This window comes from Ranitomeya variabilis, chromosome 1 (genome assembly GCF_051348905.1).
Source record: "Ranitomeya variabilis isolate aRanVar5 chromosome 1, aRanVar5.hap1, whole genome shotgun sequence".
Classification (NCBI taxonomy): Eukaryota; Metazoa; Chordata; class Amphibia; order Anura; family Dendrobatidae; genus Ranitomeya; species Ranitomeya variabilis.
In genome coordinates, this window is record NC_135232.1 from 959,571,431 (window position 1) to 959,596,322 (window position 24,892).

Genomic DNA, 24,892 nt, shown 5'->3' on the forward strand with positions numbered 1-24,892 from the left:
CGCACTGGGGGGGGGAGGCGGGGGGCACATGCAAACTTTATTTTTCACAAAAAAAACCAAATACTTGAACTTTCATCTCTTCTTTCCTGCGGGGTAGAAGAGATGAATTCCGCCTTCAGCACCACAGCGGGGGGACAGCGCTTACTGTAGCGCTGTCTCTCCTGCGGGCGGTACGTGCACATGAAGGAGAGTGCACACTGTTCTCCGTGTGCACGTGTGCTGTCCGTATTGTGGTCCGTGCCGCCGGTAAAAAACGGACATGTCGACGTGTTTTCCACACGGACAGTGTGAAAACACGCACATGTGCAGAAACACATAGATTCTAATGTGTCTACGTGTGTCAGTGTCAATACACGTACCGGAGACACTGACGTCTGAAAGAGGCCTTATGGATTTTTCTTGCGTATTATGGAATAAAAACCATTACATCGATTGTGGAGTCGATTTTGATTTATACCTGAATGTGGACACAGGGTCTTGTTTGGATGCTCCCTCTCTGGATATGTGAGTTTAGCTTTCTTGGTTATTAATCATTTGAAGTTATAAGATTTGCCAATTCTGAGCGCTGTTCTCTCCCTATTTTCTACATTTCCCTACAAAATATTTTTCTTGACTTTCATTAAATCATTTTATTTTGTTGTATAGGTAAAATACTATACAATATGCTATCCTTCAAGAAGAAAGTCTAGTTAGCATATATGCTAAAATACAGATACTCAGCGTAATATACACAGGTATGGCAACCATGTTATGCTCCAGACGTTGCTATGACTGTCGCCTCAAAGTCATGCTGACATTGCTGTTCTGGAAATGTACACCGAGAAAGACTTCTTCCCCTTCCTCAACTCTCAGCGGCTCGTCTAACACAAACGCTGCTTGTTTCCAATGTGACATTTCACTGGCTGTGTCCACATGAAAATCTTCATCCAGGTGGAGGTGATACCAGAATGGAACAGCAGTCACTTGTCCCGATTTACAGATTGGTACCTATAGGAAAGCGGCACAAAGGTATTCATGGTTTAGGAGTTCAGATGAGCGTGTAAAAAGAATAGTCAGTGTTTCATCTCAATTGTCATCCGCATGGGATCTGTATGGTCAGCCATTTTTATACATTTACGGTTATTAAAATTTACAAGAAGAAATAAAGCCTGCTAGGTTAGAAGAGAACTGCAATGTATCCATAAAAATCAGATGCCATGACTGACCCTTATGGGATTCTATTTTTGTTGCACAGTCAGTTTTGAATAGGCGATTCTAATCCAACACCCGGAAGAAACTAACATGCTGCGATTCATTTATTTTTTTCACATGTTGGGTGGAGTGGGAAGGAAAAAAACCCTGAATAACCAAATGCCATCTTTTTTTTCACTGACAGCACTTGGAATGTAAATACAATCGTGTGAACTTGGACTAACAGAAACGATGGTAACAGTTCACCAAGTATGTGTACTCCTACATGGGAGTAAGAGAAAGGGAAATGTCATTGCCCCGAGTGATCCAAGGCAGACTGCCGGCTCGGAATCCACTGCTTGAAACTCCATTGAAAGGAATCTGGTTGTTATCCTAGTAACCAGACAAGATTCCATATGGTGCTAAAACCGACTTTATGCAGAACATCTGACAAAAGAGAAGAGGAGAGATAGCTATAGGGTTGTACACGGTGGCACTTCATTTTCTAGACCTGTGTATCCTTCTCAGAATAATCTCCATATTGCTAAATTCAGCCGCACTTATATATAAACATATACAATTTATGAAGGCATATCGGGGTTGTCCATACGCAAAAAAAAAAAAAGGTTGACATATACCAAGTGGAGCCATGTCCTACTTTGGTCTGATTTGTAGACAGAATTCGCACACTCAAGTTAATGTCTACATCTACAATAAATGGATGACATCTATGTACCATCCGTATGTCATGGTCAGAAGAGACACTTGAAAGATATTCTTCCTAATTTTTGTAGGGGAAAAACATGAAGAACAGGTAATCTGTTTGTGAGGAAGGACGAGGAGGTCCTGCTCCCGAGACCCCCGGCAATGTGTTTGATTTCACTGCAGTACTATCACAGGGGAATGACAAGTAACACTGCCCCTAAAATGAGGACAGAACAGGTCGTGAGGAGCAGAGGATGCAGCAAAAAAGGTATCATTTTAATCAGTATAACGGCGCAGACCTGACACTGTCTGTAGGTTACTGAGCACAATCCTGCTGACAGGTTCCCTTTAAGTTGTTCAAAACGGTTTTAACCTTTCTGAGGAATCCAATGTAGAAATTGTATGCAAAACCTCAAGCGCTTTGGGGTGGACACTGCACTTAGGCTACGTTCACATTTGCGTTGTGCGCCGCAGCGTCGGCGCCGCAACGCACAACGCAAACAAAAACGCAGCAAAACGCATGCACAACGCTGCGTTTTGCGCCGCATGCGTCCTTTTTTTCATTGATTTTGGACGCAGCAAAAATGCAACTTGCTGCGTCCTCTGCGCCCGGACGCGGGCGCCGCAGGGACGCATGCGGCGCAAAACGCAAGTGCGACGCATGTCCATGCGCCCCCATGTTAAATATAGGGGCGCATGACGCATGCGGCGACGCCGACCGCAAATGTGAACGTAGCCTTACAGCTCTCCTGCCTCCTTTGATATTACCAGCCAACCGCCTGCCTCCTGTGCGCAGCAGGTCACTTATTTCAGTGATCTGTCGTCCCTGAACAAGGGAGTTCAGCTCGCACAGGTCATCTGCATGGGGAAGGGATCTCACAGGCGGCACTGTATTAGAGGGCAGCTAGGGAAAAAGCACACAAAGGCTATATGTAGGTGGAAGAGATCACACAGGAGGTATATGGGCGTACAGAAAATAAGAGCACCCAGGGCACCCGCAAGAACAGTGTGAGTCAGCACCAGGGAGGAGAGATCCCTCATGGGCTGTAGAAGACACATAACAAATACCTAATTTGGATCCGGAATGCACAGAACTTATATCCAGCATTTATTACTGGGACTAATGCAAATAAATGCACAATTTTTTTCCTAGGTAAAGAAAATGACAGAATAGTAATGTTGGACAGTTCATATTACCTTTACTTCAGTAGCTAAGCTTAGATTGTTAGAATATGGGTTCATTAAATCCAGCCTCAGCAATTCTATTGGATCACTTAAACGAACACAAGGCAGGGTGGAGAGATTCAGGAACACGTGCACAGGCACCTGGAAGAAATAGTTACAGGAACTTCAGGATATTTTTCTGAATACAATAACATGCTTCATTCTATTTAAATTGTGCACTCATGTAGTGTACTGCTATTTCATCCTATATAAAGCAGAAAGAGAAAGGAAGCCGCGAGCTCCACAAAGTGGAAGGTCTTCACAGTTGTTTTTTAACAATGATTCCTTAAAGGGTTTTCAGACTCGTCTCCCATCAAGCACATCTGGGACCTCACTGGTCGAAAACTGCAAAGGGAGCTGCCAGCAGTGGATCTTGATGATTTGTGCACCCACATGCATTAAGTGTGTCTATGCACATGCATTCCTGACAGGTAGTAATAACCTCAATGATAGCAGTATAACACAGCCAGCATTTGCCAGGTATGGTGTAGGCTCAGCTCCTGAAACAGTACAGCATCACTCCTAGATGTGTAATTAGCATATGCCGGATAGGCTGTTTTCGGGATAACTGTGGGGTGAGAAAGCGAGCAAAGAGAAAACAATGACATCTGTAGAATCTGTATCTGATCAGCTATGCACACAGGTTTTGTCATGATGACAGATTCTCTCTGTAAGTACTAAGCAAGAAAAATCATATCGTCAATGTACAAAAATACACTATCTATAGCATTACCAGCTGGCCTTCCTTTCTCCCAGATAATTACCTATTCTGTTTGGTGGGTAACAAGCTCAAACAGTCCTATCAGATGCATTGACCCAAATATGAACTGTAGACATATTAGGCCCCTAGTCATGGGAAAAGTTTGTGAATGTCTCGAGAAGCAAAGAATTGGGGTTCTATAGTGGAAGCGCAGAGGGCCTGAGCAGGTGCATGGAGAAAGGGCTCAAAATAATTTTTCTGGTTATTTCTTAGCAGAAAAAAAAAAATGAAGAAATTAAATATATATATTATTCAGACACAAATACATTCACACTTTTGACATTTCATTTGACTTTTGCACACATTACATCTCACCTTGTACTGATTAATAGATGGTGCTATATTAAAACCTAGGGTGGGTTCTGTGCCTTGTACTGCACTCTCCTTCACCAAAGTGAGGGACTCTACCAGCATGCCATGGATGACCACACACTGAGGGAAGATCTTTCCTCCAGACTGAAGTAAGCACCTAGAACAAAAGAAATTAACACATTAGGAAAAAAAGAGTACATGAAATGGAGACTACCCCATGTGCAAAAGTTATTCTGCAAAATATAAGTGGCAGGAACGTACAATATAGAAGATTTGGAAGTACTGCTTCTGTGTAATAACCTATTATGGTTCTGGAGAACTTTTCGTCATACAATTACTCTTCTATTTACCTTGCAATGGCGCATTTCTCCATCACCTCTTGTCTGATCAGACCACAAGACTCAACGATATCTAGAATAATGATGCTCCACAACTTGTCAGACTTGGGTCTCTGTAAAACATCATCACTTGCCTCCAGTTGCTTCAGCCAAAACTCTAGCCTCTCTTTTGAGATACCGTTCCTCTCCGATAACCTCTCCAGGGCAGCTTGGTGCTGCTTCTCTTCAACAGAGCTGTAAGACTTCACTTTTCCAAGCTGTGCGGCAATCAGAGGTAATACAGAAAACCCTTCAGACACGTCCAGTATGTACAGAGGGTCTGAAGATTGTTCTTCTGGCGCCACCATATCATTGTCCTTCCTGAATGTGCCCTTCTCTCGAAGTGCCAGAGAAGATATGACTCTACTCATAGCGTGGCGGAAGTTCTCATGGTATATAACATTATTAAGCAGGGCTATCTCACTGGGCTCCAGTATGCACAGCTTCTGTCCTGTGCCCTTGTGATGTGTGGTGTGGAGACTGGCCAAAGCATCGCACAAGTCCGCCTCATTCTCCATTGCCATGTCATCGGAGGGCATGTCATCGGAGGGCATGTCTTCGGAGGGCATGCCACTGACGTCTTCCCCTCCTCTGATCACCGTGACCAGGTCTAACCTTAGGTAACAGTCAGGACAGTGTACGTCCAGTACTACTGTATCCCCACGGTTAACAATATAACCATCAGCTGTGGAGGAAAACAAGAAGGATGCATACATGGGTATGGATGTATACGAGTATATATTATATACACATATGTTAGATTCATACACTGTATGCGGTTCAGGAAGAAAAATAACAGTGTATACTTTACTGAACTATGGCACTGATATTAAGAAAAAGCAGTACCTGTTGAAGAGTTGACCAGAATCCCAGAGTGGAGATCAGGTTATTGTCAAGGGACACTTATGGCTAATTCAGACATCAGTTTATGTTCTATTATAGACTATGCGGTAATTCAGATGTAACATTTGCCACATGTCTACTTTACCCTCAATTTTTTTATTTTCACAAGGCTAATAGGAGAAAATGAACCTCAAAATTTGTTTTGCAATTTGAGAGTATGCCGATATCCAATATGTGGGGGGGGAAACTACTACGGTATTTGGAAGAGAAGGAGCGCCAGTTGAATTTTTGAAAATGGCTGGAATAGAGAGCGGACACCATGTCCCGTATGGTGAGCCCCTGATGTGCATTAACAGTGGAAACCCCCCACAAGTGACCCCACTTTGGAAACTAGATCCCTCAAGGAATACATCTAGATCTATGCTGAGCACTTTGTACCCCCAAGTGCTTCACAGAAGTTTATAATGTAGAGCCGTGAAAATAAAACAAACAACATTTTTTTCCAGAAAAATATTCTATGGGACTTTCACTTTTTCTTTTTACTTTTTACTCGCAGGTATAATACTTATACAGCCCATGCTTTGACATCACAGGGGCACCGATCTGAAGGCAGAAGAAGCTCCCGTCCCTCTACCTGCCCCAAAAGGGTTGTGATCGCTCTCGATTGCAGCATTTAGGGGGTTAAACAGCCAGGGGTTAGTGCAGGAGCTTGGCCACTAGCAGTGCTGAGCTCCTGTTGTGATCGGGCAGGAGGTGCTGATATTTCTGATTAGAGACCCCCAAGTGCGGGGAACTAACGGCATGACTGACCTCTTCCCATTATCGGCATCAAACTGTTTCTGCGTGTTTAGACACAGTGACAGTTTAAAGTCATTATGGACACAGCCCGTCCTGGTGCGGGAACTGACACCCTTCTCTTGACGTGCTGCTATGTCCATCTTTAGTCGTAAAGGGGGCAATTGGCGAAGCTCAAGAAACGTCTATCAGTTTTTTAGTTTACACATCTGAGAAAAACTGATTATACTCTGATGAAAAACATTGATTAAACTTTTCTCGCACTTTTTTGTGTATGATAAAAATCACAGACATCTGAATGAGGCTTTAAAGGGAGTCTGTCAGTACAGAATGCTCACCAGTGCAGGCATCCTGTGATTCTCCCACAGCGCTTTATCACAACATGATCCATGTCTCTCTGCAAAAACCATGTGTGTTCCCAATGAAGGTCAGAGTCAATGACCGAAACATCATAACCTCACTTTAGATATACAAATAGATTTCCTCTCATACCTATGAATGCATAGTTCTGTGGATTTACAATATACAAGGGCTGGGTCTCTACTAGTGCACCATCCCATCTGGACGGACATGCTTTAAACAGAAATTGTCAGTATAGACTGACCCTTTAAATTAAGTGCAGCCACTCGGAGCGTCCTCGCAGCTTCCCACTCACTTGTTTTCCACCTATCTCGGCCCTACGAAAAATGAGAGCTGTCAATTTTTTTAAGTGGCGGTGATAGACAAGAAGGTGGGAAGGTGTACTGAGAGCCTGTGAGGTGTAGGAAATATTTGTGCTGAGACTCCCTACAAGAAATAGTAGGGACTGTCCAACGTACAGAGGCATGCTGATTGGAAAACCAGGCTATGTGAAATATCGGCAGAGGGGAGACTTACCATAAACATAAGATTGTACTGAGATGAATAAATTTGGCCAAAAAAATTCTCCTCTGACAACCTCCCATTTACCATTTAAAGGGAATCCGTCAGCAGGTTTTGCTATGTAATCTCAGGACAGCATGAGGTAAGGGTTAAAAGACTGAATTCAATGACGTGTCATTTATTCAGCTGTGTGCTGTTTACTTACACTGCAGGCTTAATCACTGGGAGATCATTGTCTGGACTGATGTGCACTAGACTGATAGTCCGACACCGCACCCTCCTGTGATAAGCAGCTTGCTGTCAATAGACAATGTACATAGAGAGCTGTGGTGGTGTGGGCGGGGTTAGCTTTCTCAGCTATGCTGCATTGCTAAATCTAAAAACTCTGTGTCAAAACTGCTGCATCCAGTAATCTAAGTCACACATCGCTGGAATCAGGGTCTCTCTGCCCACATCAGGCTGCTCTCAGACGAGGTAGCAAAAACCTGCTGACAGATTCCCTTTAAGTGAGATAAGTAGCAGCGTTACTTTGACCATTGTTATCCCATAGACTAAGGATGTCCACACACATTAATGTCATACAAACCCAATGACAGGACTAGTCGACTATGAATTGAGGTCACTTTACGTTGTTTCCATTCGCTTTTGTGTCAGAGGAGGTAAGCTGCGTCCAGAGATAGTTGGAGTGGCTTATTCTCCTTCCCTATTCAGAACATGTACGCTTGGCTGAATCGAGAGTGCATGCATGGGGCAGAGGGGGATGGGAATAAAAGTGGTCATCTAAAGAAGTGTTTGGACAACAGATATCCAAGATGTATGGCCAGCTTTAGAAGGAATTGCATGGCTTAAAGTCCAACCTGCTTTCCCTGTGTCATGTATGGTTACCACCGGAGTGCCAGTGGAAGAAATGGCGTGGTTAACCATTTTCTATTCAAAGTTACCATAAGTAAGATAGGTCTTTATATAAATATGTTATCATTCACCAGGGATACTCTGGATAGGGAATACGGCTTGCTCCCAGCACGTCTCTTCACCAGGTCCAGTTGACAGGCTGTGCTCATGATCCAGATGCAGAACAAACCAAGTTATGAAACAGTCGAGATGCCCTTGTTCTTGGACCAGAACAGAGATCCTGAAGGACTTTCCAGAGGCCACACTTTCCAAATCCTAGCATTAAAGCACAAGGCGGAATCCACAGTTACTTTCAGAATGACATGTACTTATCATCACACCATAAAAAAAGCTAAATGATACCTATATGTTACTAGAACGCTCACATTACAACATGGCACCAGTTTATCAAGCACAAATACATGCACAGTTCAACATCTAGAAGCAAGTCCAGCTATACTTACCTGCAGGCTATTAAAGTCTACAGTCAGTGCCTGGAAAGGCTGGCTCAGCGCTTTGTATCCCCCGGGCACTCTGCTCATCTTCTCTGTAGCGTACGGCTCATTGGCCTCACTAGATTTGTGAGTGCAATGTACCGGACTGGAAAACTGCACACCTTCTATGTTCACACCAACAACGTCATTTACACACACCCTAAGCAAAGGAAATTATAATAAGGCAAATGTGTGGCACTTAAAAGAACTATTAAAGGGGTTGTTAGTAGGGATGAGCGGACCGGTAGAAGTTTGGGTTCTGGTACCAGACTCGAAATTTATTCCAAAGTTCGGATTGGGTACCAAAACTGTACCAGAACTGCATTGAAAATAATGGGGATCCCAACTTCTGAGCTGGAAAATTCTCTCTCTGCGTTTAACATCGGACACTAACCATCTGATAGGAACCCCAAACTTTTAAGTTCAGGTTTGCTTATCTCTAGTTGTCAGGGCACCCCGTATTGCTGAAGATCTATCTTATGGATAAGCCATGATCAGTGGATGTCCGACACCCGGCATCACCACTGATCCGCTGTTATTTGCTCCAAGTAGAAAAAGATCTGTTCTGCAGTTCCCAGACGCGGCCTCTACACCATGATTGAAGCTGCACAGTTCCGCTGACTGCAGTATTCACAACTGGCTGCCACCCACCACAGCAAATGACAGCGGATTTGTGGGAGCGCTGGGTATCAGACCCGCACTGATCAGATATTGATGACCCATCTTATGGATAGGTTATCAGAATGTAGCACCCAGACATCCCCATTACTGTGATGTACTTAGAGGCAACCTATTTGACCCAGACACATGACAGGGCACATACACATGACAGGGGGAAGTGATCTCGGCTGCCACAGAAATGGTACAAAGGGAACAATCTCCCACTTTGTAACCACTTAGATGAAACAGTCAGTTTTTATCACAGCATCTAAGAAGTTGGGATCAAAGAGATACCTGATCCCAGTCATTAGACCAGTGGTTGGAAATCTCAGGCCAGCGGGAAAGTTACAGCCCAAAATTACCTTATCACCACCCCCAGGCCCAGTCCTGGGGACCGCAGCTGTGTTTTGATGGCTACCAGCTGTTTACTTTTCTCCTGTCTTCACTACTGAACGCTGAGGCGCGTGCAATGAAAGATTACGCCCTGACACCAGTGCCAGCATCAGGCTATGTGCACACGTAGGAAGGGTCCTCTGCGGGTTCTCCCGCAGCGGATTTGATAAATCTGCAGGGCAAAACCGCTGCGGTTATCCCTGCAGATTTATCGCAGTTTGTCTTGCGGTTTCCGCTGCGGGTTTACCCCTGCACTTGTTTTACTATTGATGCTGCAAATGCAGCTTCAATAGTAATGTTAAAAATAATAAAAAAATGGTTATACTCACCCTCCGACGTCCCGATCTCCTCGGCGCTGCACGCGGCGGTCCAGTTCCAAAGATGCTACGCGAGAATGACCTTCGTGACGTAACGGTCATGTGACTGTGATGTCATCGCAGGTCCTGCACGCATAGCCCTTTTAATTTTTTTTTTTTTTTTTACACAAATATGGCTCCTCTCCTCCACCCCGGGTACCATCCGCACATGATCCGCTTACTTCCCGCTTGGTGGGCACAGCCCCATGCGGGAAGTAAGCAGATCAATGCATTCCTATGTGTGCAGAATCGCCGCGATTCCGCACAAAGAAGTGACATGCTGCGGATTGTAAACCGCTGCGTTCCTGCGCGTTTTTTTCCGCAGCATGTGCACAGCGTTTTCGGTTTCCCATAGGTTTACATTGAACAGTAAACTCATGGTAAACTGCTGCGGACCCGCAGCTGCAGAAACGCTGCGGATCCGCAGCATAATCCACAATGTTTGCACATACCCTCAGGACGTACTTCATGGGAGGAATTTGGGCACAATTAGTACGGCCCTTGGGTTTAAATATCCAAACGGCCTTTGGCAGAAAAAAAGGTTCTGGCTCCTCCATGAGACCAAGGTGTTGGCTCTACTGTACACCATGCTCATGTAGTGACCGTGCAATCAGCACTCGTGTGCGCATGTCATTACCACGATGTAGGATTATCTCAGATAACAGAGGACACGCTAATTATGTACATCACAGCATGGAGCCCATACCTCTCCATAGACATCCCCATGGCCTCCGTGCTCGGCCTTACAGGCTCTGCCGGCCACCGCATGTATGCAGAATACAGCCTCAAGCTTTTATATGGTCACTGAACTCCGGAGCAACGGATAATATTCTTAGAATTTACAGTAAGGAGTACATTATATGGATACAATAATATGTTCTTGTTAAGAATTTGAGAACAATATTTTAAGGTTACATATAGTCACACTTACCTGTGATGCCTGCGGATCTCTGGGCATTCCACAACCATGCCATACACAACAGCTCCCGCGGGTATTACCTGTCCATACCCACCACAGCTGGCATCTTTGGGCTGAGAAAGAAAACAGACTTAAAAAGGAAGGTAAAAAGCAGTATTATTTAAATCAAATCAGGTGTTTGTGTCACATGTAATTGTAAGAAATGCTGGCAATGTTATGTTCTTTTTTATTTTCATATTACAGTATTTAAAAAATAAAATGAAGAGTTTACAGCATGGCTCCATCAGAGGCAGGATCACAATGACAGGTAACACAGGATCCACCAATCACAATAGGTGAGGTCACAGCTGACCTGCTCCTCCTCCCTTCACAATGACCCAAGCACACACTCATACAGAATATATGGTCAGCCAGTTCAATGCAGCTAGTGCATGTGTTATTTCTTGAAACGGCAAAAGTTGGAGCCAACAAAATCCCCAGAGACCAGGGTGAAAATTGCAAGACTTCTACTTTCTTTTTGTTTTTATAGAAAAATGGTGATATAAAAAAAAAAAAAAAAAAACACCATCATTGCCAAACGTTAAAATACCAATAGGTCACTTTCTTATGATAGCTTCCCTGTAATATTTCGAGCATTGTTTATTTTGCCGACCTTAGGCTCTAGAAGTAAGTATTTCCAGGCATGGATGAGTGTTTCCACAATCCCTTCACCAAACAATCCAGCGTCTACAGTCTCTGTGACAACCAAGGAGACCCTGCAGAGAAAGACGTCACACAGAAATATGACAAGGCGTGAATCATGCTTCCAGCAGAACATGACCACTGCATGTCCATCCAAAACCAAGGCAGTCACCTCAGCCATGGAGAATAGCTCGCACCCCAATATGGGAGGACTGATGGCACAGAGGTCCTAGGGTTATGAGGCTGCCCGTTAATAACAGGTTTATAAAACCCAACGTTTTCTACGTACCTTTCAGGTATATGCTCAGGGACTTGAACATCGTGAGACTTCATGTGCAGAATCTTGATCTTGTCTTCCATGTGATTAGCAGCCACAACCTCACAGGCCAGGTCATACATGGTCTTGGAGAGTTCACAGGCATACACGTGAGGGGCCCCTGCGCTTTTGGCAAACATGCTAAATAAAACATATAATAGGGCCATTATTTTGGCTTGGGCCACACAGGAAAGGCTTGTGAAGACTTTAGTAAATCCGTGTCCTGCCCTGGACTTGCCTCAGTATCCCAGTGCCGGTCCCAATATCCAGCACAGTTTTGCAGCCCGCCTGCACAGCGTTTTCAATTGCTTTCTGATACATCCGATTCCTCCGAACATCATTGAGCATCACAAAATGCCAGCGTTCCACAAGCCAATTTGCTACACGGAAGAAATTTTCTTTGGCATCAGCCGAGTTTGGGTTCAACTTTACAGCCTTGTAGAAGTAACCGGCGGCTTCATCTCGAAATCCCAATCTATGGCCGATACAGAAGAGAATAAGTCCACAGCTCCAGCCTTCATAGCGCACCTTACCAGGCTGGGAGAACACCATGGCTTCCCGTGGCCTCTCACCTGAACAGCTGTTCTCCCATACTGTTGCAGATCACGTCGTCCTTCGGAAACAGTTCAAGAGCTTGTTCATAACAATTAAACAGATCCTGACTGCGGCTTAAGGCATAAAGCTCTTCTGCCCATTTGAAAAGGGCATATTGGAAAGTCTCCTAGAAAAAACAGCAGGAAGAAGGAGCAAACATAACGGATAGTGGGTCTAAAAGAGAAGGCAGCGTACGGGCACACCCCAAACCCAGAATACACCCAGCACTATTAGGACTAGGACCAGCTGGTGATATTGTGAAGGGTTAAACTAAGAAAAATTAAAGCAGGCTTCATTTTGTGCTTTCCGACTCCATCTTGCCGTTTTAAGATACATTTTGTTACTAGGTAAAGTTCACAGCTGTTATGAGACCTTGATTGTTTCAACCTGGACAGGACATGAGACTGAGGGTGTATTGTTCTACGAGACTTTGACGTACAGACTGTTCCTGCATTCTTATAGGTTAAAAACTGTGAGCGTGTTCTTATGTTGATTGGTTGAATTGTAACTTGTTAAGATTATGAAAAGTGCGACACAATAAACTGGGCCAGAGATCTGCTCGATCCCCCCAAACAGAGACACACGTCTCCGTCTGGTCATTTTCAGTTGCCGGCAACGCTCTGTAGATCAATTTGAAAATCACTGTGTCAACCGTGAAGGATCACTTCAGATCCTCCCTCAACAATATCAGGTCACAGGACTTCATCATCCTAATTTATAAGCCTCTTTCATTGTGTTCAGCATGCGGCAGTAGTCTACAAGTATTGGGTCAGTGCTTCTATCTGTAATTTCACATATTAATCTTTCTTTCTAGTGGCCAATGGCAGATCTGCTTTGGTCCAATAGAAATAATAGCAATGAATGAAAATCGTAGTTACTTACCGATAACGGTATTTCTCTGATCCCATGATGGCACCACGGAGAGAGGGGTCCGCCCCCAGGGACAGGAAACCTACAGGTGAAAAAGGGCGTACCTCTCTCCCACATCAGTTGGTTAACAGAGCCTTATACAGAACTTCAGCTGCAATTTGATATTTACACAAATTAAACTTAACAATTTTTTACTTAACAGAGGCACCGTGGCTAAAGGTAACTAACTATACATTATAGTGTGCACACCTGTGTGTGAAAAGGGAGGGAATATACGGGTGCCATCATGGGATCAGAGAAATACCGTTATCGGTAAGTAACTACGATTTTCTCTATCCCCATGATGGCACCACGGAGAGATTTACATAGATTGTAATTTTTTAGGGAGGGACCACTGCCTCTAGAACCCTTCGACCAAAGGTGAGATCAGAGGAGGTCAAGTCTAAGCGGTAGTGTCTGAAAAATGTAGACTGGGAAGACCAAGTGGCCGCTCTACATATCTGTTGTATTGACGCGCCCGCTCTTTCCGCCCAGGATGATGCCACTGCTCTGGTCGAGTGCGCCTTTATATTCTCCGGGATGGCCGTCCCGCTGGAAGAGTAGGATAGGGCGATGGCATCTCTTATCCACCTCGCTAGCGTAGCTTTTGACGCTTTCTGTCCCTTCCGTGGACCCTGGAAGCAGACAAACAGAGCCCTATCCTTCCTGCACTCTCTAGTGGCTGACAAGTATTGGAGTAGGCACCTCCTAACATCAAGGGTATGTAGTGTTTTTTCTCCCTCATTCTTGGGGTTGGGACAGAATGAGGGCAGGGAGACCTCTTGTGTCCTGTGAAATTGAGACGCGACTTTTGGGAGGTAAGCCGGGTCCGTTTTTAGAATGACTCTGTCCTCAAGAATTTGAGTGAAGGGAGGGCCCGCGGACAATGCTTGTATGTCACTAACGCGACGGGCTGAGGTTAGGGCCACTAAGAGTGTTGTTTTTAAAGATAGAATCTTTAGGGGTGCGTCTGCCAAGGGCTCAAAAGGAGATTTGGTTAGTGCATTTAGAACAAGGTTTAGATCCCATGGAGGGGCATTATGCAAAGGAACCGGTTTTAATCTACCCGAGGCTTTGATGAATCTCACGATCCATCGGTTTCTGGCTAGATCATAATTATATAGTGCTCCCAAGGCTGCTACCTGAATTTTTAGAGTACTCGTAGCTAGCCCTTTTTCCAAACCCTTTTGCAGGAATTCGAGAATCTTATCTATTGGGATTTCCCCCCCTGGGTCAACCCCTGATACAGACATGAATTTTTTCCACACTTTGCCGTATATTTTGGTGGTTACGGGTTTCCTACTCTGTAGTAATGTGGACACCAGGTTGGATGAAAACCCTTTGCTGCTTAATAGCTTCCTTTCAAAAGCCAGGCTGTCATATGTAGGCTTTTCACATTGGGGTGACACACTGGGCCCTGGGATAACAGATTTTGCGTGTCTGGTAGAACCCACGGACTGTCTAAGGACATCTTTCTCAGCCAAGAAAACCATATCCTGCGAGGCCAGAATGGAGCTATGATTATCACTGTTGCTCCCTCCTCCCGAATTTTCCTCAAGACTAGGGGAATGAGGGATATTGGAGGGAACGCGTAGGAGAGGCGATAGTTCCAGGGGACTGTGAGAGCGTCCAGAGCTACTGGCCCTCCCCGGGGGTCGATTGAGCAGAACTTCCTCACTTTCCGATTCTGAAAGTCCGCAAATAGGTCTATTTCTGGCTCTCCCCAACGTTTCACTATTTGGTTGAATACCGACTGTTTCAGCTCCCACTCCCCCTGTCTCAAGCGTGTTCTGCTGAGGAAGTCTGCGGTCTGGTTTTCTGAACCCTTTATGTAAAGGGCTGTTAGGGACTTCAGATTGTGTTCTGCAATGTAGAAGATAGACCGGGTTTCTTCCATCAGTGTTTGTGACCTGGTGCCCCCTTGGTGGTTTAGGTATGCTACCACTACCTGATTGTCCGAAAAGACTTTTACGTGGTGGGAGCGGATGATGTTTTGGAAGTGTATTAGGGCGAGTTTTACCGCTAGCAGTTCTTTCATATTTGATGAGGTTAGCTCCTGATTTTTGTTCCAGTTCCCTTGTGTCACCTGACCGTCTATATGAGCACCCCACCCCCAGGGGCTTGCATCGGTCGTTAGGATTTTCTCTGTTGGTAGTGACCAGGGGACCCCCTTGGTAAGATTTATCGGATCTGCCCACCACTGTAGGGAGTGTATCGTAGTTGGTGATATGCTTAACCGCCCGTCTAAATTTCCTCCCAGACACAGGCTTGAACTTAAAGTCTCCCATTGTAAGTCTCGGGAATGGCATTGTGCCCACTGCACTGCCGGGATACAGGATGTCATGGAGCCCAGCAGGGACATGGCTTTCCTGAGTGTGGTGACTGGGGATGATGACAACTGTACCGCTGCCTGTGTCATCTTTTGAATCTTCCCCTGAGGAAGATAACACGTTTGTGTGGTCGAGTCGAGGACTATCCCCAAGTACTCCTGTACCTGTGATGGGACTACTTTGGATTTGGTAAGGTTCAACAGCCAACCTAGGCTTGACAGAGAAGTCATAACCAAATCCAACTGCTGTTTGCAGTGATGGAATGATGTCCCTGCCACAAGGAGGTCGTCCAGGTATGGGACTATCAGGATATTCTGCTCTCGTATATGAGCCATCACTTCCGACATTAGTTTCGTGAATACCCGGGGTGCGATAGCTAACCCAAAAGGGAGGGCCCGAAACTGATAATGTTTCACCTCCCCCTGGATATTCACTGCCAGCCGGAGGTACTTTTGATGATCCTTGTGGATCGGTACATGATAGTATGCATCTCGTAGGTCTAGAACAGTCATGAAACACCTGGGAAAGAGTATTTTTACGCAAGATTTTATTGTCTCCATTTTGAAGTGTGGGATCTCGAGAAAACTGTTTAACTTTTTGAGATTTATTATTGTCCTGTATGATCCATCTGGCTTCTTTCGGAGGAAGAGGGGAGAGTAGAAGCCCATGCCTCTTTCCTGGTGAGGGACTTCCTGTAGGACTTCCTTCTGGACTAGGCCTAGAATCTCTTCCTGAAGAGCCGACTGTTCTTGAGACTGTCTCTGTGGTGTCACCATGAAGAGGTTGTTGGGGGGAATGCGGAACTTTAGCTTGAGCCCTTCTCGTACTATGCCTAGTATCCAGGGGCTGCTTGAAATTTTTTCCCAGGCTGGGAGGAACTCTGTTAGTCTCCCGCCAACCTGGGGGACACCTTCATTGAGTTTTCTTGTTGTCGGGAGTGGGTTTGTTGAATAGGAACCCTCTGGTTTTATTTCTTTTTTCCTCCCATGTTTCTTTGTTCCCTTTCGGAGGTTTTCTCCGCATAAATTTTTTATTCCGAAAGGAACGTCTGTATGATTGGTTGGGGAAACCAGGGAAAGACTTTTTCTTGTCCTCGGCTTTCTCGAGGATGTCATCTAGCGTTGTGCCGAACAAGAATTCCCCCTCACAGGGTATTGAACATAGTTTTGTCTTTGTCTGAAGGTCCCCTGGCCAACATTTTAGCCACAGGGCACGTCTTGCGGCGTTCGAAAAGGCGGCAGCCCTGGCTGCTAGTCTGGCTGAGTCTACAGATGCATCCGCCAAAAAGGCTGCTGCACCTTTCATTACGGACACTGATTTTTGAATCGTGTCTCTAGAGACTTTCCCTTTTAATTGGGAATCCAAGTGCTCAAGCCACACCATTAGCGCGCGAGCTGTGCAGGTGGCCGCGACCGCTGGTTTAAGTCCGCCTCCTGCCGCTTCCCAAGAGTTTTTTAGAAAAACCTCGGCTTTTTTGTCCATCGGATCTTTTAAGGTACCCATGTCCTCAAAAGGTAGGGCAAACTTTTTTGAGGCCTTTGCTATGGCCACATCTAATTTTGGTGCCTTACTCCAGGATGAGCAGGCTGGGTCATCAAACGGGTATTTTCTTTTGGGGGTGAGGAGAGCTTTTTTGTCTGGTTTTTTCCACTCTCTTTTAATTAGAGAGTGAATTTTCTCATTTACTGGAAATGCTCTTTTTCTTTTTTGTTCCAGACCGCTGAACATTATGTCCTGCGCTGTTTTTTTAGGTCTCTCCTCCACTAGACCCATTGTTGCTCTGACCGCTTTCACTAAAGCGTCTGTTTCCTCGATAGGGAAGCAACTGCGCCCCCCCTCAGAGGATACTGAAGAGGTGTCAGAATCTGACGAATTATTCGAGTCAGATAGTTCACTCTCTGACTCGTCCGCACTGGATACGGGGGACTCAGGTGTTTTCTTATGTTTTTTCTTTGTGGCTTTAATGCCTTTAATGGCACTTTCCACCTGGCTTTTTATTAGTGACTTTAATTCGGATGCAAATGATGGGGTTTCCTCCTGAATCGTCTTTTTTATACAGACGCTGCATAGTCTCTTCTCCCAGGAGGAAGGCAGCTCGTCTGAACATATGGCACATTCTCTGTGCTTAGTTTTGGCTGTACTTTTCCTCCCCTAGAACAGAAAGAGCCCTACATTAAAGTCAGCACTTTCACGTAGATCACTCACCCCCTGTGGATCAGAGATACCGTCTCAGGCCTGGTGACTGTATCCGCTGGAATCGTCGCCGGCCGTGTGGTTTTTGCAGACCCCCGACTGCGTTGAGACTCTGATCGTCCGCTGCTGCTGCGCTGTACAGAGGACGAGTTTCCTTTGCGCTGCTGCTGTGGGTGCAGACGCCGCTGCACTTGTGCCTGCTCAGGAGATCGCTGGACGGCTTCCTGCATAACCTGCTGCTCGCTTTCGCTCATGGTGGCCTCCGCACTGTAAGGTGCACTTGGAGTTTGAATTTGCCACCATTTTCCCTGTGCTGGCGTTGCTTTTATGCATTAGTGCCGGCGAAACCGGAAGTGACTGTTTGCGCATGCGCCCGCCCAACTTCCGGTTCTCTGCCAGCTTCACATGAGGGAATGAATGTACTGGGACGCCGGCGCGCGCGCAGTAGCGCTGCGTTTTCGCGATGATGGCGCCGGTGAGCGCACCAGCGCTCCATTACCGACGCCCACACCGATTTACCGGTAATTACGCCGGTGTCCTCTGGCCCGTCTTACTTGGCCTTTTATGGAAAGATAGCCGCCGCTACCTCCATATTATCATTAAGAGTCCTCCGGTGACCGCCGTCACCTGCTCCTTACCCCCCCTCTCTTTTTTTTTTTTTTTTTTTTCATGGAAGGCAGACTGGATCCTTTCACTGCCTTCCTCCACTCACCCATGAGGCCCGCCGACCCCTGTGGTGGTGCTTCAGGAAAGGGAGAAAAAGAGAGGAAAAAACCGCTTGATCCAGCCGTAACAGGGCGCCCCCTGTTAGAAAGTCGACTGCATCAGCCCCTGGAACTCCACGAAGAATCCTTCAGGTACGTGCTGTAGGTTCCCCGTCAGGGACAGGAAACCAACTGATGTGGGAGAGAGGTACGCCCTTTTTCACCTGTAGGTTTCCTGTCCCTGGGGGCGGACCCCTCTCTCCGTGGTGCCATCATGGGGATAGAGAAAATACAGATGTAAAGACTGATGAAACTTGGGACTTGCAGAAATCCATGTGCTTATTGCAGAGCGTTTTCCTAGGTGTGAATAACACCTCATGGATTAGTACAGTGGAAGCTCAGTGATCCAATATCAGTCAAAACTGAAGCAGTGCTGGACATGTGACACCCAGATTATGCGTAACAGTGTGTGATGGTCACACATAGGTCATGATGGAAATGATGAAAACTTACTAGGTACTGAGAAAGGGGGCCCAGCTGTGCCTCCTGGGTAAGTGTGCATGGGGGGCTACTGTGCCTCCTGGGTAAGTGTGCGTGGGGGGCTGCTGTGCCTCCTGGGTAAGTGTGCGTGGGGGGCTGCTGTGCCTCCTGGGTAAGTGTGCGTGGGGGGCTGCTGTGCCTCCTGGGTAAGTGTGCGTGGGGGGCTGCTGTGCCTCCTGGGTAAGTGTGCGTGGGGGGCTGCTGTGCCTCCTGGGTAAGTGTGCGTGGGGGGTTGCTGTGCCTCCTGGGTAAGTGTGCGTGGGGGGCTGCTGTGCCTCCTGGGTAAGTGTGCGTGGGGGGCTGCTGTGCCTCCTGGGTAAGTGTGCGTGGGGGGCTGCTGTGCCTCCTGGGTAAGTGTGCGTGGGGGGCTGCTGTGCCTCCTGGGTAAGTGTGCGTGGGGGGCTGCTGTGCCTCCTGGGTAAGTGTGCGTGGGGGGCTGCTGTGCCTCCTGGGTAAGTGTGCGTGGGGGGCTGCTGTGCCTCCTGGGTAAGTGTGCGTGGGGGGCTGCTGTGCCTCCTGGGTAAGTGTGCATTGGGGGCTGCTCTGCCTCCTGGGTTTGTGTGCGTGGGGGGCTGCTGTGCCTCCTGGGTAAGTGTGCGTGGGGGGCTGCTGTGCCTCCTGGGTTTGTGTGCGTGGGGGGCTGCTGTGCCTCCTGGGTAAGTGTGCGTGGGGGGCTGCTGTGCCTCCTGGGTAAGTGTGCGTGGGGGGCTGCAGTGCCTCCTGGGTAAGTGTGTGCGTGGGGGGCTGCTGTGTCTACAGATGTGGCTCTTTCAACATACAGTGGTGCTCACACTGAGGACATGTTAGCACAACAGGATTTTTGGTCTTAGTGCTGTCCGTGAAAAAAAAACGGACATCCTCAGACTAAACCTAGTCAATGGGGCGGTGCAGATGAGCAATTTATTCATAGACTGAATCTGATTGTGGAAAAAAACCATAAGCAGTAGTTTCTTCTGTTAATGTGAAGAGACTTGCTAAATGGACGCCATACGTGGCCACAGTATATGGTCTCGGGATCACTCGTGCTCCAGTGGTCAGATCCCCGGCGATCAGCAAGTGACAATGGTTTATTCGCCCCAAAAAACACCATGATCCCCATATTCCCTGCACACACACGCCCCCAGTCCTGGTGCGCCCCACATCCTGACACTGAGCGTGTCCTGCACTGTGACTATGAGCAGCACACAGGCCGATACCTTGAAGTCTTCCCTGAGCTCGGGAGCCAGGCTGAGCACCAGCAGGAGGTGCGCATATGCGGTGCCATAGTCCCGATCCCGCAGACACCGCTCCGCGCTGCTCACAGAGCCGGCTATCAGCTCCCTCCTGCCGGCAGCCTGGGCCGCCTTCCGCCCCTTGCGATGTTTTCTTCTGCCAGCTCCATTCATTTCTGCCGAGACGCTCAATCAGTCAACACCCGACGTGAGCGGCCATCTCCGCAGTGACAAGCGCAGACGGGAACTAAAGGACAGATGTACTGTGGAGCATCAGCTGGAACGCAAGAGCCAGGCAGGCGCCCGAATATGACGTAGCGGCCACTGACTGGATAAAGGATGAGGGAGTCAGAGCTGCAGCGACATCCTGGCGGCAGACGGTCACGTGTCCCACATGTAGAGCCGGTGTGCTGTGCACGGATCCCCCTCATTACAGCTGTGTACTGTTTACGGATCCCTCCTTATTACAGCTGTGCACGGATCCCCCTCATTACAGCTGTGCACGGATCCCCCTCATTACAGCTGTGTACTGTTTACGGATCCCTCCTTATTACAGCTGTGCACGGATCCCCCTCATTACAGCTGTGCACGGATCCCCCCTCATTACAGCTGTGCACGGATCCCTCCTCATTACAGCTGTGCACGGATCCCCCTCATTACAGCTGTGTACTGTTTACGGATCCCCCTTATTACAGCTGTGCACGGATCCCTCTCATTACAGCTGTGAGCTGTGCACGGATCCCTCATTACAGCTGTGCACGGATCCCTCTCATTACAGCTGTGAGCTGTGCACGGATCCCCCTCATTACAGCTGTGCACGGATCCCCCTTATTACAGCTGTGCACGGATCCCTCATTACAGCTGTGCACGGATCCCCCTAATTACAGCTGTGCACGGATCCTTCATTACAGCTGTGAGCTGTTCACGGATCTCCCTCATAGCTGTGACGGATCCCTCCTCATTACAGCTGTGCACGGATCCCTCTCATTACAGCTGGGCACGGATCCCTCATTACAGCTGTGAGCTGTGCACGGATCCCTCATTACAGCTGTGAGCTGTGCACGGATCCCTCCTTATTACAGCTGTGCACGGATCCCCCCTCATTACAGCTGTGCACGGATCCCCCTCATTACAGCTGTGCACGGATCCCTCATTACAGCTATGAGCTGTGCACGGATCTCCCTCATTACAGCTGTGCACGGATCCCCCTTATTACAGCTGTGCACGGATCCCTCATTACAGCTGTGCACCGATCCCCCTCATTACAGCTGTGCACGAATCCCTCATTACAGCTGTGAGCTGTGCACGGATCTCCCTCATTACAGCTGTGCACGGATCCCTCCTCATTACAGCTGTGCACGGATCCCCCTCATTACAGCTGTGCACGGATCCCTCATTACAGCTGTGAGCTGTGCACGGATCCCTCATTACAGCTGTGCACGGATCCCTCATTACAGCTGTGAGCTGTGCACGGATCCCTCATTACAGCTGTGCACGGATCCCCCCTCATTACAGCTGTGCACGGATCCCCCTCATTACAGCTGTGCACGGATCCCTCATTACAGCTATGAGCTGTGCACGGATCTCCCTCATTACAGCTGTGCACGGATCCCCTCTCATTGCAGCTGTGCACGGATCCCTCATTACAGCTGTGAGCTGTGCACAGATCCCTCCTCATTTAGCGTGTGGTAGTTCACGCTTTTGAAATTCTGTTACATGCACATAGGCAACTACATGGCCAAAAATGTGTTTTTTCAAAATCTCGTTAAGCACGGCTTGGAGTTTGATTTTAAATACTCGTGCAACCAAATCTGGTCTGAACTCTGGCCTTTGCCATGGTTCTAAGATTTCAGTAATTTCTTTCCACTTTGGGTTACAGGTCATCGTGACAAAAAGACCTGGCTTTCCAAATTTTCGGACAATTGTTATGGTGTCTTGGTAATTTTGCTGCATAGCTCTTGGGCTTCCAATGAAAGTGGACGGTAAAATTACTGGTGTCCCAGCTTTTAGCCCTTGGTGTAACGCAGCATTATGGATGTGATCTATAACGCTGGCATAACTGTTGTAGCGTACTGCCTTTTGATTTTGTTTTATAAATTCAATCCTGTCGGATTCAATTTTGACGTAACTGTCAACGATAAATTGTTGTGTCAACTTCCCAGCATTTAAAGGGAACCTGTCACCCCGTTTTTTCTGTATGAGATAAAAATACTGTTAAATAGGGCCTGAGCTGTGCATTACAACAGTGTATTTTGTGGACCCCGATTCCCCACCTATGCTGCCAAAATACGTTACCAAAGTAGCCGTTTTCGCCTGTCAATCAGGCTGGTCTGGTCAAAAGGGCGTGGTGTCTTCCCCCAGATCTTGCTTAGTTTTCCGTTGGTGGCGTAGTGGTGTGCGCATGCCCAAGGTCCCGAATCCACTGCACAGGGGAGTGAAAACAGCGCGATGTGTGCTATTTCATTGGTGATCGGTGGGGGCGGCCATCTTCCTTTGGCCGCGCGTGCGCAGAAGCGGCGCTCTGCTGGCCGCGGCTTCAGGAAAATGGCCGCGGGATGCCGCGTGTGCGCAGATGCAGATCGCGGCGGCCATTTACCTGAAGCCGAGATGCGAATTCTGCTTCAGGAAAATGGCCGCCGCGATCTCCATCTGCGCACGCGCGGCCAAAGGAAGATGGCCGCCCCCACCGATCAACAGGGAAATAACGCACATCGCGCTCTTTTCACTCCCCTGTGCAGTGGATTCGGGACCTTGGGCATGCGCACACCACTACGCCACCAACGGAAAACTAAGCAAGATCTGGGGGAAGACACCACGCCCTTTTGACCAGACCAGCCTGATTGACAGGCGAAAACGGCTACTTTGGTAACGTATTTTGGCAGCATAGGTGGGGAATCGGGGTCCACAAAATACACTGTTGTAATGCACAGCTCAGGCCCTATGTAACAGTATTTTTATCTCATACGGAAAAAACGGGGTGACAGGTTCCCTTTAAAAGGGGATTGAACTCGTCTGGAATGTCAAGCCTGTATGCATAGTACTGCAACAGGGTATTTTTTTCTTGTCGATCTTCATCCACTGGTATGGATGGTAGATGAATGTCACCAATTCCTTGATGTTGCACACTTAGGGCAATTGGAGTTGTCAAATATATATATTGTCCATCCATTGTCCTCATATGGGAATAGAAGTGCATATGTCATTGCATCACACTTTCTGTGAAGAAAGCTGATTTGAACAGTTTGGTTTTCACTTTTGAGGGGAACTCAGATGTCCCTATTAAATGGGCGTTCACCTATTGCATTTTGATAAATTATAGCTACTTCATTGCACCTTGGTGCATTGTAGCACCTCTGGTCATCATTGTAGTCATTTATAATTGACAGTGTTATTTCGAGTGGATCGCGATTTTCTAATTCAGCAATCCTCTCTTCCTCTATTTCAAATTCCCTCATGATTGTGAAAGCGCTTGCAAGTGGGTTAATTGCTTTCATTTTCTCTCCAAGAGATGATAGTAGTGCTGGGGGGCACTTTTTATTTGCTTGACTTCTTGTACTTATTGCTTCTTTACTGTCCAAGATATAAATCTCGGCAAACTTGGGAGTACTACCCACAGCGGGATGCAATGGGGCAGTTCTGTGGTAAATTTGTCCATGAATTCGAAAACAGTATGGACCATGCCCAGGAGGTGGCGCTACTTGTGCTCCCATTGATGCCAAAGCAAGTGAGCTATTGTATTGCCTTATATTAGCCATAAAGTTATTGGAGTGCTGATGTTCTCCTTTCATCAACTTGACTAATTGATCATCCATACGAATGGGACATAATTAGATGCGCCCTCTCTTGCAGCAGGAAGGGAATGTTTTGTCCTGGTCCATTTCGTCTTTGAAATGTTTAGATTGGCAGAACTGACATTGAAATGTTAGTTCACCAGCATAGTGGTCTTCAATACGTGTCTCATTAATTTGATTGAGAAGTCCTCTAGCAGCAAATGTAACTTGCTGTCGTCGAGTGGCTCTTGCATTTTGGACACGTATTCTATCTTGTTCTCTTTTTCGTGAAATATGTGTATCACTTTGTGCATTGCGTGTTGCTCGTTGTCGTGCAGCATTAGATGCTCTACGTGATTCAGTTAGTTCATTTGTTTCTCTTGCTCTGGCCGCCCTCTGTCGGGCTGCATCAGCAGTTCTTCGACAATTTCGTTCGTCCTCTTTTTCATTAAGATGCAGGTTACACATCCGTATGCGACTCGCTTCTCTACGTGCAGCAGCGCGCTCAATTTGATCCATCTTTGCAATGTTGCCTCACAGTGTTGCCTCATAATGTTGCCTCACAGTGTTGCCTCACAGGCTAATTTTCAAAAAAGGCTTATGCCTTAACTTGCCACAAGGGAGAGCTCCTCTCCTTAGGTATCCATGGTTACGCCCACGCAGTTATCTGCTAGTGGTAGTAACTATGGATACCTAAGTTACTGTTCAGCTGTGGATGACTCATTGTGCACAGACACACGGACATGTACAAATTAGGTATATTGTTAAAGACAGAATATAACATTTCTCTACAACAAGACCATTAATATGAGGCATACAGGTAGGACTAGTACCTATTATATATATATTTAGGACTAGCTTAACATTTCTATTACATGTATGCC

General features: G+C 46.9%; 2 protein-coding genes across 2 annotated transcripts; both read right to left on the reverse strand.

Moving 5' to 3' along the window:
* Positions 1 to 614: 614 nt before the first annotated feature.
* Positions 615 to 20,538, reverse strand: PRMT9 (protein arginine methyltransferase 9). The gene is made up of 12 exons (XM_077279300.1): positions 20,224 to 20,538; positions 12,330 to 12,478; positions 11,996 to 12,232; positions 11,731 to 11,898; positions 11,413 to 11,515; positions 10,773 to 10,873; positions 8,403 to 8,592; positions 8,031 to 8,214; positions 4,522 to 5,233; positions 4,175 to 4,328; positions 3,073 to 3,201; positions 615 to 987 (listed from the first exon to the last, which is right to left on the reverse strand). Exons 1-12 carry the CDS (start codon positions 20,410 to 20,412, stop codon positions 766 to 768), a joined length of 2,538 nt encoding a protein of 845 aa, XP_077135415.1. The 5' UTR covers positions 20,413 to 20,538; the 3' UTR covers positions 615 to 765.
* Positions 12,588 to 18,167, reverse strand: LOC143801552 (uncharacterized). Its single transcript, XM_077281258.1, has 3 exons — positions 17,816 to 18,167; positions 16,672 to 17,741; positions 12,588 to 12,597 (listed from the first exon to the last, which is right to left on the reverse strand). Exons 1-3 carry the CDS (start codon positions 18,035 to 18,037, stop codon positions 12,588 to 12,590), a joined length of 1,302 nt encoding a protein of 433 aa, XP_077137373.1. The 5' UTR covers positions 18,038 to 18,167.
* Positions 20,539 to 24,892: the final 4,354 nt, after the last annotated feature.

What these genes read in the sequence shown, in the direction of transcription:
- PRMT9 (XM_077279300.1), bottom strand. Translation starts at nt 20,412, where the DNA reads ATGAATGGAGCTGGCAGAAGAAAACATCGCAAGGGGCGGAAGGCGGCC. An exon ending in CATCTATTAATCAGTACAAG is followed by an intron (nt 3,202 to 4,174) that starts GTGAGATGTAAT and finishes TATTTCTTCCAG; the next exon opens with GTGCCTGTGCACGTGTTCCT. An exon ending in GCTTAGCTACTGAAGTAAAG is followed by an intron (nt 988 to 3,072) that starts GTAATATGAACT and finishes GCTTTCCTATAG; the next exon opens with GTACCAATCTGTAAATCGGG.
- LOC143801552 (XM_077281258.1), bottom strand. Translation starts at nt 18,037, where the DNA reads ATGAGCGAAAGCGAGCAGCAGGTTATGCAGGAAGCCGTCCAGCGATCT. An exon ending in CAGTCACCAGGCCTGAGACG is followed by an intron (nt 17,742 to 17,815) that starts GTATCTCTGATC and finishes TTTCTGTTCTAG; the next exon opens with GGGAGGAAAAGTACAGCCAA.